The 21,500-nt window shown below is 41.2% G+C and overlaps 2 protein-coding genes across 4 annotated transcripts in view; both read left to right on the top strand.

Moving 5' to 3' along the window:
- Positions 1 to 6,874, top strand: part of akt2 (v-akt murine thymoma viral oncogene homolog 2) — a 51,501-nt gene extending 44,627 nt beyond the window's left edge. For both annotated transcript variants that reach the window (XM_066704070.1, XM_066704071.1), the window contains one exon: positions 1,894 to 6,874. In XM_066704070.1, coding sequence (XP_066560167.1) covers positions 1,894 to 1,973 — 80 coding nt within the window. In that variant the 3' untranslated portion in view covers positions 1,974 to 6,874. The remainder of the gene's footprint in view (positions 1 to 1,893) is intronic.
- Positions 6,875 to 9,516: 2,642 nt separating this feature from the next.
- On the top strand, positions 9,517 to 19,865 carry ccnp (cyclin P). Of its 2 annotated transcripts, none has more exons than XM_066704068.1 (9): positions 9,517 to 9,675; positions 10,458 to 10,586; positions 11,089 to 11,164; positions 11,852 to 12,000; positions 12,486 to 12,584; positions 13,966 to 14,121; positions 16,548 to 16,706; positions 17,610 to 17,788; positions 18,573 to 19,865. In XM_066704068.1, the coding sequence occupies exons 1-9, from the start codon at positions 9,622 to 9,624 to the stop codon at positions 18,736 to 18,738; spliced, it is 1,167 nt and encodes a 388-aa protein (XP_066560165.1). In that variant the 5' UTR covers positions 9,517 to 9,621; the 3' UTR covers positions 18,739 to 19,865. The 2 variants fall into 2 exon arrangements, with proteins under 2 accessions (XP_066560165.1, XP_066560164.1); XM_066704067.1 differs by having other exon boundaries at positions 9,519 to 9,675; positions 11,849 to 12,000.
- Positions 19,866 to 21,500: the final 1,635 nt, after the last annotated feature.

Raw genomic sequence — 21,500 nt, 5'->3', positions numbered from 1 at the left:
GGTTTCTTGAACATGACAATGAGTTCACTGTACTAAACTGGCCCCCACACTCACCAGATCTCAACCCAATAGAGCATCTTTGGGATGTGGTGGAACGGGAGCTTCGTGCCCTGGATGTGCATCCCACAAATCTCCATCAACTGCAAGATGCTATCCTATCAATATGGGCCAACATTTCTAAAGAATGCTTTCAGCACCTTGTTGAATCAATGCCACGTAGAATTAAGGCAGTTCTGAAGGCGAAAGGGGGTCAAACACAGTATTAGTATGGTGTTCCTAATAATCCTTTAGGTGAGTGTGTGTGTGTGTGTGTGTGTGTGTGTGTGTATGTATGTATGTATGTGTGTATATACCCTATTCATCCTAATAGACATGCAACGCATGACCCTTTTCATGCGCGTCTATTAAGTACGAAATCCCAAAATTAGCATTTTGCCCAGAACATCATGATTTTGGCATATTTATGTATATTTCCTCATTTGAATGTTATGACAGTATTCATCCATTCTTGGAAACCTTCCAAGTTTTACCGATCACGAAAAGATGCTGTGTGCATGTGCATTCATCCTTAACCTTGTTATACCAGAAAATCTATCAATGGCAACCACATTTTGAGTTTTTCTTGTGTATGAGGATATCACAGCTACATAACAGCCTGGTAACCAGAAAGCAGCGAACAGGTGTTATTTTATGTTAAATAAGTTAGTGTTAATCAGTGCCTTATTTTATTTTTTTGTCAGTTTAATGTGGTGATTTATATTTTGTTCATGCATGGACAGTCCTGATACAGTGGGTGACATAGTCACTGAGTAAAACTTATTTTAGCAAATACATTGTGTTTATTCATTACTTGAATCTGTTCACATTACATGAACAATAATAACCTTGGGTCATGCACCCATAAAATAGAAAATCACAAAGAAAATTCTATTAGGGCATGCTCTTCTGTGTGGATGGATACAGTATATAGATATATTAATCGGATCATTTCAGTTGCTTCTGTTTTTCTAACCTCTGTAGTCTCCGCATCAAGTTTGTTTTAAGACCTTGAACACAGTGTTCAACACTAATCCACACAAAATTGTTGATTTGAAAGAGGCAATTGAGCAATAGGGGTATTCAATCTCCATGGAAACTTGACAAACTGTACTGAGGAATTTAATTCTACTTTGACATGCCATTTCAAAAATAGGAGGACATATTTAACTTGTTTGGCATTTGGGACTATACAGTGGCTCTAAAAAGTATTCACCCCCTTGGACTTTTCCACATTTCATTGTGTTGCAACATGAAATCAGAATGGATTTAATCAGGAGTTTTTGCCACTGATCAACACAGAAAATGTCCATAATGTCAAAGTGAAAAATATAATCTGCAAATATGACCTGATTGAGCTGTTGTGAAACCACCTGTCTTTAGAACTCACTTAATTAGTTGAATGCAGTCCACCTCTGTGCATTTAAGGTGTGTCACATGATTTCAGGTTATATAGATATCAGGCAGCACTGTGGAGTACTGGTTAGGGCTCTGGACTCATAACTGAAAGGTTGTGGGTTCAAATGCTGTTGTACCCTTGAGCAAGGTACTTCACTTAGATTGCTCCAGTAAAATGCCCAGCTGTATAAATGGGTACAAATGTAAGTCGCTCTGGATAAGAGTGTTTGCTAAATGACGATAATGTAATATAATATATACACCTGTCTCTGGGGGTACAATTCCTAACAAAAACTACATCATGAAGACAAAGCAACATTCAAAAAAATTGAATAAGTTTTGCATTTTATTTTATCTGCTTCAGTTGTTGGTGTGTAGTTTCTTAACACTAATGTGAAATAATGGAAAAACAAGGCCATGCAGCTGATGTCTTTCTGTCCAACTTTCTGTCCTTTGCAGATGATAGTCTAGATTCAGAAGACCCAACTCAGCGCACGCACTTCCCTCAATTCTCCTACTCAGCCAGTATACGAGAGTAAGGTGGGAGGGCCGGCTGGCCGGAGAGCATCGAGAGGCTCCAAGCACCAACATGGGCGTGGGCCCCCAACACCCAGAGACTGACAGACACGCTCCCGGCACAACCCCATAGCCCTGCCTTAACGGGGTACTACACTAAAGATAGACATGCATTGCATTGTCAAAGCTCTCAAGAGGAATAACGACGCATGTAAAACACAATTCATACACATTTAGACAAACGCACCTACAGATATCCCATAGACTGCAGGATGAAATACCCTACCTGGAGAGAAAAACTTAAAAGAAAAAATGGAGAGAAAAAAAAAGAAACAAAAAAAAACTTTAAAAACAAAACTTAAAAAAAAAAAAAAAAAAAAAAAAAATACCCCCAAAAAACCTAAAGACAAAAAAAATATTTTTAAAACATTTCTGATACAGTTTTAAAAGCCATATTCTGCGATTTACAAGTGCTCTTTTGGAACCAGCTGTTACCAATAGTATTTAACTGTTCCTACTGGGCCAGCCAGAAGGGTCACCAAGAGGTCAACAGTGTATCAGTTGCCATTTTCACCCTACACGTGGGCACCCTTGTGTGGTTGTGTGTTCAATTTGATACATGTTCAGACACGCTGTTTTGATTTTAAAGGAGGAAAAGAGAACGCAAGATCTTGGCAACGGTATGCACAAGTGTGTTCCTAAACTTTGTTTCCATGCATCAGTTTGACTGAGTTTTAAATCCACAGCCCTTTCATCCTCCATTTAGCCCCAGCGTTACAGGAGAGAAAGAAGTCTGGACTATGAATTGAAGATGGGAGTGGGGACAAGGACAGATGGGAACAGTGACTGGTAGAGAGACTGGGACAGAGACAGTGACTGGTAGACACAAGGACAATGGCTGGTAGAGACTGGGACAGGGACAGAGATTTCACTACTTGAGCTGCACTGAAGTTTGCCTCAAATGCAAGTGGGGCCACTAATGTGATTTTTGAGATGTGCAACCAAACAACGGGGTTGGGTGGTGGGGGGCAGAAAAGACACCCGGAAAAACTAAAAAATAAAAGTTTGCCATCTGCTGACACTCAAACATGGAACAGATGAAAATGTTTTTCCATTTTTTGATATCCATATTATACATTGGCCCCTTTGAGAATGCTCCTTAGGACCTTACAAATATCGGACAGATCCAGACTGACACAGAAATAGGCTGTGGAAACAAACTTATGTCACAATACTATAGTGAAGGTAATCTGGCAGATCTCAGAGGGGAACGAGGCATTCAGATTTTTACTTCAAAGCATCAAGTTTATGATGGTCTGTTCTTGCCTCCTCCCTGCAGAACCAAGACTTCAACCTTTGTATATACCATTTTGAAGTAGGCACAAGTATCCAAACATGGCTGGGTTATGTTTTGCCTTTGACACAGGTTTACTCTCAAGTTACTGGACTGTGTGGTTCCTATGTCAAGCGATGCAGACATTATGACAAAAAGTGTGAGCTGCTAAGAAACGTGGCTTGCATTGGAGCAACTGAAGAGGCAGCCCCTTCTAGATATATTGCATTCATTGTTATTATTCAAGTTTCAGATGGATGTCTGATTTTGAAAATAGTAAAACTTTATTTTTCAAACAATGCTTTTTTTTGTCTTCTAGACATTAATGGTTTTTTTTTTTTTTTAATCTCTGCCTCTCTCTTTATCTCCATAGGCTTGTACACTTTGTTCTAGCCCACACAATAAACTTTTTTTTTTTTTTCCTACTTTGTGAAGCATTGGGATGATTTTGTGAAGCCTGCCTGCTGTGTTTTTAAATAGCAGGGTTGTCTAATTTGTCACCAACAAGAGACCTGACTGCAAAGGCTCCTGGGAGGGATTTTAATTAGACCCAGACTGGGACTGGCCAGTCATTAGTTTTGATACCCACACCTCTAGACCTCTTAGTCTGAAGGCATCTGGAAGGGTCACTTTGTACTAGATTCCTTATCTTGGGAAATGTTTCCAAACTGCCAAAATAAATAAATGGCGTCCTAAGTATAGTATTTTTTCTTTCCACACAGTTCTAGCCAAAAGTACCAACATCCTTCATTTGAAAGTTACTCATTGATTTTCTTTAGTGTAATACATAGTGGATTTAACCATACTTATGTATCAATGCATTCCTATTTAGCCTAGAGAAGACTGTACATATGCTAATGGTTTAAACAGTTAAGACATTTGACTACCACTCTGTTACTAACTACACACAGTTGAGGAGTTGCATGCAAACCCATTGTCTTAACCAGCTTCAGTCAGTAGGAGTATGTATGGTTTTCCTTAGGCTGAATCCATGTTTAAACAATTGATTCCATTAAATGAATTTTACAGCAGTAACAGCCCCAGTGCTGGTGTATGATCTGTAATATTATCTGCTGTACATCTAGCTAACAAAAAAACACCAATGCAATGTCTTAAGCCTTGGAATGTGACTGCTCTTGTATGTGCCAGAGCTTTGCAGCAGAATGGGTGAAGCAGAGTAAATGTACATTAAAAATCCCAGAGTATTATAGTCCTTGTATAAGGGCAGTGTTTGTTTTTTGTTTTTTATATAAATATAATCCTACGGCCTGTGATTTAAGCTTAACATGGTAAGACCTAGAGATTTGAAACATCAACTGCTTTGCAAATGCACTGAAAGCAGAAATCTGCTTGTGTGCCCAGTCTGCACCAGGAGGGAGCTTCAGACAAATGCAGGATGTCATCCTTCTATGGCATTTCCCTCACTTAATGTCCTTAGTTTCCTTTTTATGTATTAGTTGGTTTCTTTATTATTTGGATGCTACAATCTTCAGCACTAACTGTACCACTGCCAGCGGGCTCTGGCTATGGCCATGTTACTGGGGCTAGTTGAGGATGACGGTAACCAGGGATTTAAAAACTGATGCAAATGACTGGAGGTTGGTTTTGGTCTCCTGTTGTTGACAAACAAAACGGTCTTTCGTGGGGCGTAACGGCTTCTAGGACTTTCTAAAAGATTTGCAAAGGATGCAGCAAATCCGTGCAACAGTGTCATTTGATTAAAGACATTAAAAGTTACTCTTCGTATGCAGCTCTTGGTAACCATTTCTATATAAACCTGCAACCAGTGATTGGCTAACACATACCAGTTTTGACTGTTGCAGAAACTGTGTTGCACAGAATGCTGGGAGTTGCTAACACAGTATAGGATTTCTGCACTGTCACAGACTGAAATAACTGACTTTAATTCAGTTTGAATCCTCTCTGCATGCATTGTTCTCTCTGCAGTCTTTTCCCCCAAGAAGAAAGAAAATGCTTGTCAACTTACCTTGTCTTAATGGTCTGAGATAGCTCTGAATTAAGGAGAGATGTGGTTGTACGTGGGAACAGCGCCCCCAGCCCAGGGAGTGAGTCTTTCAGCCTAATGGGAAATTCCAACTCCAACATTAAACAATAAATAACACATTCAAATTATGAAAAACAAAGTCCACATTTAAAATATATATAAATTCTACATATATGCAGAGTTAAAGAAATAAATAGATCATAAAACATCCCCCCCAAAAAAAAATCACAAATGACCAGTGAGTTTTGGCCACACAATCATCAGTGCTTCCTGATTACCATGTGGCAAAATAAGTCTAGATTGTGAAATGTTATTGGTTTACTTCTTAAAATAAAGAAAGGTAAATCATGACATAATTCATAAATACACTTTCTTTTGTATACATTTTTTTTTCTTTACTTTTAAGTCACCTTTATTATTTGTATTCATAATTTTTTCTCCAGTGCTGGAGTGGGCTGGGGCTGGCTATTTGTCTACACAGACAATAGTGCCAAGTTTGAGAACCTTCTAGCTTATGTGTGATTTAAATAGGGGCAGGGGGGATTTCAATTTGTGGTGGCCAATGGGTATCATTAACAACAATGGATATAATTATATATATTGAACTGCAGGTGCCAATTTGATCTCAATAAAGTCTGATGCAACAATCAAGGCAGCAGGCTCACTGGGAATGGACTAATGTACTGTAACATGAACATGGTTAGAATACAGAAAATCAATTGGTCCTATGTTGGTCATAATGTCTGCATCCTCTGAACCAAAGAGCTAAACGGTAACTGAATCCTGTAAGGTGTTCTCAAAAGGTGGAATGGAAGCAATATCTGGACAAAAATAAAGGGAATGTTGTTGTTTTTTTTTGGGGGGGTGGGTTTGTACAAGAACAAACAACAACACTAAGTAAAGATCATCCCCTCTTGTTTATAAAGCCTTCAATGCTGTATTAGGTTTAGAGGAAGAGCAGGAATTGTTTTTTTTTTTGGTTTAGGTTTTTTCTCAATTTATTTTCCTTTTTCGCAGATGTATTTGAATGTGGCAGTCAGCAGTCACGAATGTATCTTTAATTCTAGCATTGCGAGAGATGTTATTGTGGTTAATGTTGTGGGTGATAGGAGCAGGATGGGAGGGTAGGTGTGTGCACAGGAGGAATGGGAAATAATTTGGGGGGGCAGGTAATCCACTACCTTTTTTTGTGGCCGCTTTCTCTTCAGGTTTGTAGACTGTAAGTGCCCTTTTAAGACAGTGGGAGCTTTGTATTGTCAGGCAAATCTAATGCCTTGGGGAGAGGAGGGCAGGGGAGGGGAGGGGGTTGGTTATCTCATGTTACACAACTCTCAATCATTTAGGCCTGTCTTCTATGTGATAGCAGTTTATTATTGCATATTATTATTATTATTATTATTAAGATATGTACCAGTAAAGAATAATACTGACTGAATATGTTTCTATCCAGAGAGCTGGTCTTTTGTCCTCTTCTTTTACAGCTTGATCAACAATAATACATGAATGTTTTTTCTTATTAATAGTCACTGTGTATTGGGTGGGGGAGGTATTAAAGGCATGCGATTTACCAACATGCTTTTGCCACACTTCCCCGAATTGGGCAGTTATTCTAGTCTTGATCTTTCACCACACAAACCTGTTTCACCATTATGTTTTCCATCTGCCCTGCACTGGTCTGTTGGTCTCCTGAGGAAGGTGGGAAGGTAAGAGGAGGCACTGGAAAATCTGCTGTTTCACTGGACTGAGAGGAGGAGCCACTTCTGCACTGCCCTGGCTCTCCCAAGGACCCTCTCTGCTTGTTAAGCCTCATTCACACTATCATCCTCTATCACAGGTTATGGTGTCCAGTGGGTCGGCACACTTTCAGCGGGGTTAGATCTCCAGTCGCTGAAGGAAGAACATGGTGTGCAAGTGCCTTTCACCTCGCTCTGCTCTGGCTGACACAACTCCTGAGAGGGGTTGCTCTAGACATTGGTCAACCCATTTTCTACTGGTGTCTGTGCTTTCACACTAATGAAAATCAAGACTTGGGTTGCTTGGGTCATAACCTGAGTTGGGGTGGTAGTGTGAAGGGTCATTAGTGTCACTGTCAGTTTCCACTTCGAACTATGCACAGATTTGGGAGGACTTCCAATGTCTCTTGAAGTTTTCTCAGATCTGTGTAAAGGTGAGACAGATTGGATCTGAATTGTATAGAAAACCACAATAATGCAAGTTAAAATTTGCTGCAAATAAAACAAAAAGTGCTCTGTTTGTATAATGGGGTGGGGTGGGGGGTTACATCTGTGTGGTTGTGATTAAGTGAAGGCAGAAATGACAGTGACATGTCTAAGCTGCTACTGCTGCCTCCAGATTTCAGCCTTCTCTGACAGGAGTGTCAGTCTCCAGTCCTGGGGGGCCACAGTGTTCCTACCAGCCCAGCACTGAGCTCCTTAATTGGTCTAATTGCATGACTAGCTAGATACATTTGACACTTCTTGCCAGACTCCTAAATGTGTTGAGGGTACATTATTTTGAGTAGTAGACATATTAGAGCTTATGAGTTGTACAAATAAACATAAGCCGATCTTAAGACAACCGTTACATGGATTGATAACTGAAATATTATCGGAAGACCCTGTGGCCGTCCAGGACTGCAGTCTGACACCAATGTCTGTTGGATCATATCTGCAACAAATGCTATCTTCAAGATAGCTGCTACTTCCTAGAACAAAATGTATTTTGGTATTGATAAGTGTAGATTGTATTTATTTATTTATTTATTTACAAATGTATGTTGGCCTACCCTTGCTGTAGGTACATTTTATTGTAATTGTCTGCATATGTGGTTGAAAAAAACAAACAAAAAAAAATCACCCTTGGAAACACTGGAGAATCCTATTTTCTGTCATTTCATTCCAACTGGACCTTGCCTGAACACTAAATGTGGTTATTTTATGAATGAGACATGGTGGTCTCAAGGTCTTTTGCAGTGGCTGGTTTAAAGCAGTGGTTCTCAAACCTGTCCTGGAGGATCGCCTACCCTGCTGGTTTTTGTTCGAACTGAGCTCTGAATTACTAATTAACCATTAATTGAACTAATAATGTCCTAAATCAGTCTTTTAATTAGTTGTAACAGTAGGGGTTTTAAGTATAAAATTGTATAAGGAAATTATCTTATTAAGGAATCAACTTTTTACACAATGTAAAGTCAAATGTAATTAAATAAATTGAGGGTTCAATTAAGTAACCAAGCTCGGTTGGAACAAAAACAGCAGGGTAGGTTGGTACTCCAGAACAGGTTTGAGAACCACTGACTTAAAGTATTGTGATTCAATATGGAACTACCTATAACATTTTACTGTTGAGAACATAAACGTTAAGTTCATTAGTTGATCAGACCAATTAAGGAAATGGGACCTTGGTTGGCCCAAAAAGACTGAAGAGTGTGTTTTTCTTTTTCAATTTCAGCACACTCAAATGTTAAAGGTTATTGAGATCACACCAGCTCTGCAGGTGATATTTCATGTTTTTTTCCTGAGAAAAGGGTCCCTTACTGAGGTGCCATACTCAACAGACAACAGCATGGCAGGGACTTGACATCAACCACTGTACACTGGATTGTGAGGGCTGTCGGGTTGGTATTCTTGTTAGGTGACTGTCTGCCCCGCAAATATTGGTTACAGACAGCAGCTGCACTGCAGTGAGGAAAGTGAGGCCAGTCTGATGTAAGGCAAACATTTGAATTGGGAAATAGCTGTGAAATAACAGGAAATCAAACTGGCTGGTACTTGCTTCACAAATACAATATCAGACAGATTTGCAATGAGAGAGTAGGGCATATTAGTAGTAGTAGCATTTGGTTCCTTGCAGACTCCTTTATACAATGACTTATATTGGTCACAAAATATACATCATTTGTAAATATACAAAAGAGCAAAAAGTACAATGTATAATAGAAAATAGTCCCCATTTCAGTAATATTCAGTAAAGTGTGGTGTGAGAGACAACGTGCAACATTCTATTCAGTTAGAAGCTCAAATGTAAGCAAAAATAAAGGCAGGTGTATTGCATGAACAGAATGACTGCACAGTCTCAGTTTCACCACTAGGGAGCGCACAATGCTCATTGATTGCGCACATCCATGCAGCTTTGATACGCACACATAGGGCACGTCTGTGGCAGAGGTAATTATCCAATTAAATACCTGATTATGGGGGTAGTGATAAAGTCGGGCGAGGGGGCCTTCCCCCACATTTTGTTTTGTTTATTATCCTTCCGGCTGGTCGGCGCTCAGGCTCGGTGTTTGGGGGTCGGTCCGCAGGCTCGCTCCGAAGAAAAATCGTCCCCCGCCATGGCTCGAGCCAGCCTTTGCGACCCCCGCTCAATGCTCGACCCACACAAGAAGGTAATATTGACTTTAAACTCTTTTTGTGAAGGTCGTCCTTTATTTCCCTCTTCCGCAGTAATTCATAATGCTCCACCAGTGAAGCTGCACATACACATTTAAACCCGGAAGCAAATGCAACGTATGTCTGGGACGTTTGTGAAACTGGGGACAACATGCGGTAAGGCTGTGTTGATAGTGATGGTATAAATAGGAACCGTAAGGTACAAATGTTTAAAAAAAATAAATGACTCAAGCTGTAAATGTAACATGGTACCAGATCTGTGCAGAACTGCGGAAATGTGCGCAAACGCTGTTTGTGCTGCAAGCAAACCGCTCGCTTCCCGCCGCAGTCTGCAAACACCAGCAGTGAAAGTGTGTTTGACTTTAACCTGCAATGGAGATCAGATCTGGTGTTCTTGTTGTAGCCTAATATATATCCATGCAGAACAGATTTTTCGTTACTCTTAACCCCCTCCCCCTAATTCTTTTCAAACCCTTAACGTGCCCTTTATAAAACCACTCGTACTTATCAAGTGAAGTGAAGCCAAACTGAATTTAGAGCACAGTAGGTTGTTTTGAGGCCTGCTGCGAATGGACCCTCATAAAGTATGGCATTGTGCACAAGACTAGGCAGTAGCTCTGAGAATGAATGCAGACTGGACTATGAATGTAGAAACTAAATTTGAACGTTTAATGAAATGTGTATAATGTACCGTAGGTGTTATTTTTTTGGAATGAAGAAGTTGGGAAATAAGGTTTCGATTTTATCATTTCTTCTCCTTATTTCTATGTTGCTGCAGCCGGAAGAGAAGAGAGCACCGCTGAAGAACTGGGCCAACACCTACAACACCAAAGAGCGACGAGCACAGGTGGAGGAAGAGGAGGAGGAGATGTTACTGCCCTGCAAGCCGGAGCCAGAGAGGAGGCGGGTATGATGGCTCCCTCTCTGTGCTGTCCTCACCGGCCTTGAGTGGGAGGGGGTGTGGGGGCTGCTTATGCTGATGCCAAATCTGCTGCTGACTAAATTACATCAAGTTTGTTCTCATACCGGTGCTATCTTTTGTTGGTTTTGCAGCTTAATGTTACAATGGCCCGACTTCTACACAATGTGGGAAGACATAGCTATGATGAAGTGTTTAAATTATTTGTTTGAGAGGGAAGGTCTGCATTCTTTTTTTTTTTTTTTTTTTTAAATCTATGAGGGTCTTGTGAATTTAAAAGACAAATGCAGATTATGCCAAGGTATACTGGCTGGCAGAAAATGATCTTTGCCCAAGCAATACTGATTGACCTGGGTAAGGGTACAATAGATACTGATGCCTGCTCCTGGCCTCTCTGCTGACTTGCTAAAGCCCTCTCCCTCAGGCTCGGTCAGAGCAATGTATTGCAGAAGGTGTACTTTCAATCTGAATTCATGATTTTCCCTTACAGAGCAGGAGGCTGCCTGTCTGCGAGGAGGACGGCATTGTCATGGGATATGCAGAACAAAATGGATGTGGTCAAATGGGTAAAACTTGATCCTAGGGTTTGTCGTGCACAAGCACAAAGTATTTTCAGGGTGAAACTGCTCTTGAAGCTACAATCCATTTCCCTCCCTCAGGCAGTGATGTCCCTTGATGGTGAAAGGAGATAATGTGTTGTAGGGTTGATTGAGAAGCCACAAATGGAGTTCAGAAACATAGGTTTATGATGAAAGCTCCCAGAGGGAAGTTTAGAGGACACAAGGGCAGTCTTGTTTATTAGATCTCTGAAGCTTTAGTGAAACATGTTATTTAAACAGGAAAAATGCATAATCATGGCAGTCTGTTTCACACTCCGGGGGCATAGCGTTAGCAAATGAGTGGGAGGAGGGTGGTTGAATGAGAGCAGGGGTGTAGCATGGGGGGGGGGGTGTTGTTTTCTTGCACATCAACACCTAGGTTCTGCCAGGCAGCACTGAATTGTGGCCAGGTGGTCTCCCCCTTCCTATAAGGAGAGTGGTCAGATGGGTCATTGCATAGCTGCCACCTGTATGTTTGGTGACAGTAGTCTACAATTTGTTCAATTGCCTGTTTCTTTCTCACTTTCTCAGTACTGTCCCTCATTTTCTCTCCATGCTGCCCCCAGAGTCTTTCTCTGTATCCCTCTCTCAGTACTGGCCCTCTGTTACTCTCAGTATCCCTCTCTGTGCTATGTTTCTGTGGTTTGGCAGAAGAACGGGAAGGCAGCGGCCTGATCCTCCGGCTGCACGGCCTGAGTGTCAGTGACCACTGCGTGCTGCGCAGGGAGTTGGAGGCAGCCATGGAGAAGCTGGGCCTCACCTTTGAGAAGATCTATGCTTGGGACATCTTCCTGGCCATGATGGTGAGGGCAGGGCCTGCTGAGCCTGGGACATTGTGTGGTAGTGCTGGTGGGGGATTCAGTTGGTTTGGCTGATGCTGAGCCTGTGGGCTGCTGAAACATCCATTTGCCTACACACTGGGTGCTGTGACTTCTTTTTCCAGTCATTCTGATGGTTAAGATGCAGGAATTATGATTTACTTATAGATGCTCAGGAAAATGTATAAACTGCCACTAGCACATAGGGCTTGACAGCTGTAATGACAGTTGCCTGTACTGATCAGTCCATCCACACTAGAGGATAGGGTACAGGGACTCCTTATAGCCTTACAGTGGGTTTGCTATAGGGCTTGTCGGTTCCATCTATTGAGTTAATGACACTGATAGTAAGGAAAGGATGTCTGTACATACTCTACTGATGTAATTCATACTCTCACCCGAGTCTTCTGCTTATTGGGGGTACAGTTGGAGACTGCTCAAAGGTCTAATCTTCAGCCTCTTACTTGCAGAGGAAGCAGTCTTGCTACACACTCCAGAGCGCAGAGCTGCCGAGTGGTTTCACAAGCTACACCAGAGCCATAGTGGTGGACTGGCTGATACAGGTCCATGTGAGTTACCGCTTTTTTTTTTTTTTTTTTTTTTTTTCCAGTAACTTACACAAACTCTTACTTGATTTATTTAGCAGTATTAAAATTAAGTCCCCCAGTGCCTAAACTGGACTAAGCTGTAATTGCAGATTGCTTCTGTATAACATTTTGAAATCTAGACAAATTAGCATCTCCTAGAGCAGGATTTGGCATTTAACTTTTACCATTCAACAAAAACATCAAATAATATGGAAGGAATGGGGAAAGGCCCTCTCTGGTCTACAGAGTTCAAAGGTCAAAGGTCCCAGTGTATTAAATTCAGCTATGTGACAGCTGGTTTCACACTTTGATTCGCTCTAGTCTTGGACTTCCCTACCTACAATAACGTTGGGTAAATTGCCCAGAAAATTACACATTGAAATGTCAGTGTTTTTGTAATGCCTCTTGATTGACTGTCAAGCTGTTAAAGTAGAAATAAGTGTTATGGATATGCTACACCAATCAGCCATAAACATATGCAGCTCTTGTGGGGTGTTCCCGGTCTACAGTAGTCAGTACCTATCAGAAGTGGTCCAAGGATGGAAAAGCGGTGAACTGGTGACAGGGTCATGGGCGGCCAAGGCTCACTGATAAACGGGGGAAGTGAAGGCTGGCCCGTGTGGTCCGATCCAACAGATGAGTTACTGTAGCTCAAATTGCTGAAAAAGTGAATGCTGGTTCTGATAGAAAGGTGTCAGAACACACAGTGCATCGCAGTTTGTTGCATATGGGGCTGTGTAGCTGCAGAGCTGTCAGGGTGCTCATGCTGACCCCTGTCCACTGCTGAAAGTGCCTACAATGGGCATGTGAGCATCAGAACTGGACCACGGAGCAATGGAAGAAGGTGGCCTGGTCTGATGAATCACGAGTTCAAGGGGTTGACTTGGTCTACAAAATTGCCCAGATCTCAATCCAATTGAGCATCTGTGGGATGTGCTGGACAAACAAGTCCGATCCATGGAGGCCCCACCTCGCAACTTACAGGACTTAAAGGATCTGCTGCTAACGTCTTGGTACCAGATACCACAGCACACCTTCAGAGGTCTAGTGGAGTCCATGCCTCGACGGGTCAGGGCTGTTTTGGCGGCAAAAGTGGGACCTACACAATATTAGGCAGGTGGTCATAATGTTATGGCTGATCGGTGCATGTCATACACTGTAAGGAACATGGTATAGCAAAAGGGGAAAAAAATGTCAACCACTTCTGTCTTAATTAGAGTGAAAATAACTTGGATTCAGGGGTAATTCAAGAGCGTGCAGAAAATGTGACCATGAGCTCATCAGTGCTGTGTGGAGTGGAGGCCCAGGAACAAATCTTTCTGCCATTTTGGAGTGACAGCTGTTGGCCTTGTTCCATTGACAGGATGCCTTCCACTTCTGTGAGGAAACTCTCTACCTGGCCGTTCACCTGCTCAACAAGTTCATGAGGCGCCCCAAGGTCTCTTTCTCCACCTTCCAGCTGCTGGGTATGGTCTGCCTCTTCATCGCCAGCAAGAAGGAGGAGTGCCTGCTCCCAGAGGTGCCTTGCCCACACCCCCCTGCCCCCCACCCCCTCCTCTAAGGCAGTAATCTCAGTCTGGGTCCTGGAGTACTTTTTGTTTTGTATTGCAATGAAGAATCTGTTAATTTGACTTCAATACATGCTTTAACAGTAAGAGATTCAACTGAATACATGAGAGGTAAGCAGGAACAAAGATCATAAGAGATTGCTGCTGTACTTTATTAATAGGGTGTCTGAGGCGTACCAGAGAGAGGAAAAAATCTCAAAAAAGGCTTGTGGTATAATGCAACCACAGCATGTTGAAAGTATCTGACTTGCATGGTGATTTTTCACCTATTGTCAGGGTCAATTATTTTCTTTTAAATCCTGTCTATAGAGTACTACTTTTTTCCTTTTTCCCACAGAGCTCTTGTTAATTACAATCTTAACTAGGGCTGTAAGAGTTTGAATACTTCAACTGTAAAAACAAATATATAGTATACGTTTAAACCCCACTTGACAAAAGAGTGCATTTCCTCATGTTACATCTGTAACTTACAGTAGGGTTGGGTGATATTCAAAATTACACATTGGAGATGATGGCGTGCAAACATCGTGCGAGAGGTGGGGGTTGCGATTTGTGAAAGTGCCCTGGGGGGGGGGGGTAGCCCTGGGATTTATGTGTTGTGCGTATAAGCCTCTGTTTTATAGGACTAATTTTTATCTTTCAGTGACATATTTATTTGTATGCAGTGAGAATCTGAGTTTTGTTCAATACCCTGCAGCAGCGATAGAAGCTAAAACAGTTTCTGGTGTGAGACCAGGTGTCTGTCAAGTTGTTCACAGCTGTAGGGTCAACACATTTCCATAGCAAATGTCTGAACTAACCTCAATGCAAGAGTATCACCTTAATAAAAATAGAAAAAGCTTTACCCATATACATTGTATGTCAAATATACGAATTGATATGTAATTACAGTCATCCATGAGCAAGTGCTATGAGAATAGTGTCATTCTAAAGCCCTATTCACATTGAAATGCCAACAATGCCTGGTTTTATTCCTGTGGCACCCCCATTTACACTGGTTTTGAGTGCTGGAAAATTGCAGGATGTACTCATTCACAAAGAAAATGGAAAATGATGGCAGTAGCACTACGGAAGAATATGGATTTGGGAGAGGAGACGGACCAATCAAACCTTTACAAACGTGTCCAGAATATTTCCCCGTTTTGCCAGTTTCCTTCCATTGTGTTTACTGGGTATTGGTTCTAACCAGGGCGGTGGTTTGGTTCGTACTCGCTAACCAAGAACAAATAGTCAAGAGGGAAAAGCAAACAATAGGTCAATCTATGGTGTGTATTTGCGCTATGAGCAGTTCATCAGGTTGTGTGTTTTTGTGGTTTGGTCATTACGTGACCATGAACTGAGAGCTATTGTGTGAGGTCTTGACATATACTGCAGCAAAGTTAAATCAACTATAATAAATGAGGGGGGGGAAAGCATGACATCTGTTAGATATACACACAGTTTGTGTGTGCAGATCTGCAATTGATTGATTTGCTCTAAACCACTTATTTTATTTTACATTTTTTAAAGTTTGACATTACTGCCTTTAAAATTAAATAACTCTAAACAAACTACTGTCAGTGTAACTGTAATGCAGTCTAATAACACATTTGCCTGTATAGAGATTATATTTTGCAAGATTTATTGGTATGTAACTTCTGACATATGTGACAATAGTTAGCATTACATACATCACCAACCTGTTGGTTCATTAATAACACTCAGAATTGCTGCGACTACGTTATTTTCAACCGCTGCCATTTCTAATGACCCGGTTTGTTTTTCATTATGGTCTCGTGTTTCTTGGTCAAAGGTTCCTTAACCTTGTTGTGTTGTGGTCGCGAAAATGCACCCCTATTGTGATTGGTTTTTGTCAGTTAGCTGACACATTGCAACATTTGCCAGCATTCATTTTACTGCTCCATTCACACCGATCTGTTGCCGCAAAATTAGTGGCATTTGTTTGTGTGGATGGGGCTTATGTTTGACTCATCATAGCCCATTAAACCGGAAAATACATCTGGGCATTTTCTTTCCTCTCATAGTTATCTTAATTTTATCATTGTAGGCTATTTTAGGTTTGTAAAATTTAGATTTTTTTATGATGGGAGAGGATGCTTTCTTGGGCTCCAACGTTTTGGTGATATGATCATTTAAGACTTTGTTTTTAAACGGTGGTCAGACCCCAGTCCTGGAGGTTGTCATCTGGATTTTGTTCCAACAGGTGCTCTCAATTACCTGATTTGTTTAATTGTGTAATTTAATCTATTATTTTGACAAGTTAAGGAGCTGGGCCCACGCCCAATTAATTTATCTAGCCATTTAACTAACTTAAAAGGATACCAGACCCAGCAGCCACATACCCTCTCTCACACTGGGATTTCCCCTCCCCCTGCAGGTGTCTGAACTGTGCTTTCTGATGGAGAATACCTACAGCAAGAAGCAACTGCTGCGCATGGAGAGGAAGGTGCTGATGGAGCTGCACTTTGACCTGTCCTACTGCCACCCATTGCACTTCCTGCTGCTGAATGGCGCTATCGCACATAGCAGCGCACAGGTCAGGAGCTGCTGAAAACACTGGGCACTTCTATTAAATCAGGGCAACTCCACTGTTGACTCCACTATCTGCCTTAGATGAGGTTAATGTCTAACTGCTCTAAGGATTTTTTTTTTTTTAATTGCAATTTTTTAGTTGTTTCCAAAATATTGCAGTAGAGATTCCTGATGAGTTCAATTCCCACTCATTGATATCTTGGACCTACAAGTTATTTGTAGGTTTTTATTTTACTGTAATGATCACCTCACATAAACTGTATTTTGGGCTGAAACTACGAAGAAGCGTCTCACAGACGCAACATGACAATCCTCTATTCTGATTGCCCTGACTGGCTATGGATTAATCCAATAACCGATTTCCACTCTTGTGACGACCATAGTTTTTTAATGTGTGCAAGTGTAGATTGTCGGATCCCCTTGATCCTGGTCTCGTCTTTTGTACCTGTTCAGCTCTTTACCCGTACCCCCCCATAGAGGGCCTTGCGCCCCTCCCCCAATGGGTGTAGAACATATTGCAATTGTTACTGCATTATTTTGCATTTTAAGTCTCACTTTGAGTGGATGTAGTGCAACTATTCAAATAGTCGTCGACAACAGTTGTGCAATCGTTAGTCAAAAAATATTTGTTCATGCACATCCCTAATTTAATGCCCTGCCCATCCCTTTGACCTGTATTTTAGAAAAGTGAACAATTTCTTGTTGTTAATGTGTTGATAAACTTGATTAAACCACTGTTTCTAATGGGTACCATGCCAAGAAAAGGAATCAAGCTTCCTTCTTTATTGTGCGTCTTCCTGTTGGCCATTTACAGCTGTGCAGTCTGATTTTCTGAAGTTTTTAAAGTTTGTTTGAAAAAGTGTGTTGAATCTCATGGATGTTCCTTCCCTTCCTGCACCATGGACAGGTGCTGTGGATGGCACAGTATCTCCTGGAGCTGAGTCTGCTGGAGGTGCAATTTGTGGTGTTTGAGCCAGTACAGCTGGCTAGTGCTGCCCTGTGCCTGGCGTGCAGGGTACTGCAGGAGCCAGCCAGCCTGGAGTGCGAGACGGCCTGGCTCACTGCACGCAGCCTCTTCATCTGCAGGTGAGGGGGGCAGGGTAGCTTATTACTATACAATGACTGTGGTAGAAATATGGAATAATGTTACTTGATATATGAAGTTTGATCCCCCACAGTTAATATTTATATTGCTATACAGACATTTTCCTTCCCAAATGCAACTAGTGTACCAATACAAAAATGTGTATTAATTTGGAGAGAAGTTAGTTTTCTGTTTATCATGTAAAAATGAACATTTTTGTGGACTCAAGCTACCACCTTGTGGTTTTGTTTAGTCTGCTCCAGTTCTATTTCTGTGAAGGTAGCTCATTTTATTGTGGCTGGGCTCTGCACCATTTCATACCATTTCATGTCTGACTGTATTCCAAGCCCAAGCAAGTGTCCCCAGTTCTGGTCCTGGAGGTTGCCATAGTCCAACAGGTTTCCCAATTTCCTTTAAAAGCCAGAACTGTTTCAGAACTGTGGAGAGTGAGTTCAATTTTCTTCTGTTTAGACAAGTTCTTGAATTGGATTGTTAGGAGCTCCGCACTGAATGAAAATTTCAACATTGCAGCTGACCAGGACCCCCCCTGCTCTGGGGTGGCTTTTTCTCATCACATCCACTTCCTGAGATGTGTATTTCCTGCTTGCATTTCCATATGTCTTTCTTTTCAGCCGTTCGCTCCCACAAAACCCAGATTAAGGAGAGAGGGGTGGAGTGGGGCCAGGGATTGCACGCTTTCTCAACAGAATGTGCAGAGCTTTTCAGGTGGCTTTTGAAATCTCTGACTGAGATAAATGACTAAAGCGTTTCCCACTTGTCCCCCAGCGAGCGTGTGGTCCGGCGGGTCATGCAGGCCATGGCTCGGGCAGCGGCCAGGGTGGGGGCCTCGGAGACCCGCACCACCTACCTGAAGTTCTCCACCATGGACAGGTTGCAGGTCAGCATGCATCCGGCCCTGCACAGCTCCCCACTCCTCCTGGAGCTCCTCTGACAGTGCCACCCCCTGCCACAGCCCCTGGACACACACTCGCTTTCAAGGAGTGACTCCTGCAATTGATTTTTTTCATTTTTTACTTGATGCCCGTCCAGCTTCTGCAACACCCTTGCCATCTGAACTCAATTATGAATCTAAAGAAGTGACGTGCCCTGGCATTGCTTAATTTTCCAGTGTTTTCCTAGGTAACCCTGCCTTGAATCCTATATGTTTTAAAATTTACTGTGTAACAGTTAATGCAATGCAGTTTAAATTAACTATAAACTGAAAAGCTTTAAGGCTTTATTGTCATGCTTCCTATTGGCTGTTTACTGATGCAGTGTGCAATCTAATCCCTGACGGAGTGACAGTTTTTAAATGCTCCATTTTGCATCCATTTTTGTCTACACCACTGTGCAGGTCCCCCCACACACATTTGCCTTATGATCCAGAATAGTAACTGTTCCTCTCTGCTCACTGTTCTCCTTGTCTAGCAGGGTCTGTTCAGTGTTGCTCCAAGTAATCATTTGGCTTTATTTATCCCTTTTATGATCCCTTATGTAATCCTCATTTTTTTTGGCTTTGTATGGTCTAATGACCTTTGTGGTAATTGTGAAATGATAAATAATTCCCACGTTGAAAAGTGGGCTTTATTAGAGGTGGTAGTTGCATTTGATTTCTCACTCTCATCCTACTATTCTTAAATCCATTTCCTTTCATTGTACTGAGATCTGCTACATACCTGTTCCACCAAAATTACCCCTTTCGTGCCCTTTTCCCAAAATTTGATTCAGGGAAGGGATTTCAGAAAGTATGCCATTGCATGAGATAACTAATTAATTGCAAAACTAATTAAGCATCCTCACATAAGTAGCTCTCATTGTTTTCTGAAGTCTGTTCAGTGGCTCTTATTTTCTGGATTAGTATAATTTATAAGGACCTTAAATTGCTTAATTTACACCACAACATATTGTCTTATTTGTAACTTGTGTAAAACTATTTATATGGATGCTGTCATTGTAACGTTTTTAAGTGTTTTGTAAGGTTTCAGCTTGTCTGAACTTGTTAGAGAATTTTATGAATGTTAAAATAAAAAAAAAAAAATGTAATGTCTGAAAACCATTAAAGCTGAATTTATTTTGTTACTCTGTGGAGCCTCAGAAATATCACTTTATATATGTGGGATTTGTGACTAATATAGAACAGTGGTTCCCAAACTTTTTTTTTTTTTTTAAATACTTTATCACATTAAGCTCAAATCCACATAAAATCTAAATATTAGTGATTTACATTCCACGTATGTTTGCTGAACAGTTCATATTGTGGTGGCCATAATTATCTGATCCTCTTAAAATCTGAGAATTCTTGGGCAGTGACAACTTCAGATTGGTTGTGGTCAGCTATAGTGATGGGCAACTCGGCGTGTGTGTGTGTACCCCCTGCCCTGCTGGTTTTTGTTCCAATAAAGGTCTTAATTGAATCCTTAATTGAACTAACAATGTGATACTGTTAAGTAATTAAGACCTCAGTTGGAGTAAAAACTAGCAGGGCAGGAGGTACTCCAGGAACAGTTTGAAAACCACTGCTCTAGGGGAAGGTTTCAGTTGCTGCTGAGCAGTACAATCACAAATGCCAGCGTTTGAGGTAAAAACTGGGACGATGCAGAAATGAAAGCGCTGTTTACAATGTGGATGGAAGATAAAGTTAAAACAGAAATCGCAGGAAGTGTCCAGTGCTGCTGTCTATAGGATATAACTATAGACGTGTCACAGAGGCTGCTTTCGATGCATACGATTGCATACTAATGCATACGATTCCTTGTGATGTAATGCAGATGTCCTAATAAAGGTGCTTCGCTTTCGGGTGAATTGTATAACAGCACTTTTAGACTTGCAGAACCGAATATGCACATTTGAAAAGGGAAATATATTAATTAGATTCTCCATTGAACCAGCACATTTTTAATTATTTTAGAAAGCTTCGGCAGCAAAGGGTTAAGATTACTTTCAAATAAAATATAGAACCGAACAATAGACAATCGATATTAATAAGTTGTGATTATAAATACATTGCATACATCTGTAAGCAGAGCTAATGTCCTGCGTCACTGGTTTGTTTGAGCAGATTTGTTTACTTCCCGGCATGCATTTCGTTTAGGCCTCCTAAGACCGCAATTGTGAACGGGGTGTCTGAAAAAAGCCGGGCCGGCCTCATAAGTGTGAATGGGGTCTCAGACCCATTAGGGGAGTGTTTAGAGTACTTTGAGTGTGTGGGTTTTGGTAGTGTTTCACTAAGTGTATTTGTTTTAGTCTATTTGGCCTCCTCAGTACCAGCTCTCAGGGTTATGTAACCTTCCATCTTGCCTTTAACTTGTTTTATTTATGTTTAAAAATATCTAATGCAAATTATTAAAACTGAGCTTTTCTTTTGTAGAACCCAGAGGATGTGTAAGATATCGCTGTTTAGAGGGTTCCGGTGTAATATGGTATAGACACAAAACAGTGCTCTCCACCGTGTATATATATATTTTTTCACATCAATATAGTTAACTACTTAATATTATACTATAATATTTTAGATAAATACAACTACAACTACAATATGTCAAAATCGAAGGGTAGGCATCCACAACTCAAGGAACTCTTTGGTACATGGCCAGATGCGCTTCACTTCACTAAGTATACTCCTAGATGGATATGTAGGGGACGGCACTGTGTTATTGTATATTTGTATATAGGCAAAACAATCACCATTCGGCAGTGGAACGTGCACTGATTATA

This window comes from Amia ocellicauda, chromosome 5 (genome assembly GCF_036373705.1).
Source record: "Amia ocellicauda isolate fAmiCal2 chromosome 5, fAmiCal2.hap1, whole genome shotgun sequence".
NCBI lineage: Eukaryota > Metazoa > Chordata > Actinopteri > Amiiformes > Amiidae > Amia > Amia ocellicauda.
Note: the sequence above shows the minus strand (reverse complement) of the source record. Positions and strands in the feature narration are given on the sequence as shown.

What these genes read in the sequence shown, in the direction of transcription:
- ccnp (XM_066704067.1), top strand. Translation starts at nt 9,622, where the DNA reads ATGGCTCGAGCCAGCCTTTGCGACCCCCGCTCAATGCTCGACCCACAC. An exon ending in ACTGGCTGATACAGGTCCAT is followed by an intron (nt 12,585 to 13,965) that starts GTGAGTTACCGC and finishes TTCCATTGACAG; the next exon opens with GATGCCTTCCACTTCTGTGA. An exon ending in AGGAGTGCCTGCTCCCAGAG is followed by an intron (nt 14,122 to 16,547) that starts GTGCCTTGCCCA and finishes CTCCCCCTGCAG; the next exon opens with GTGTCTGAACTGTGCTTTCT.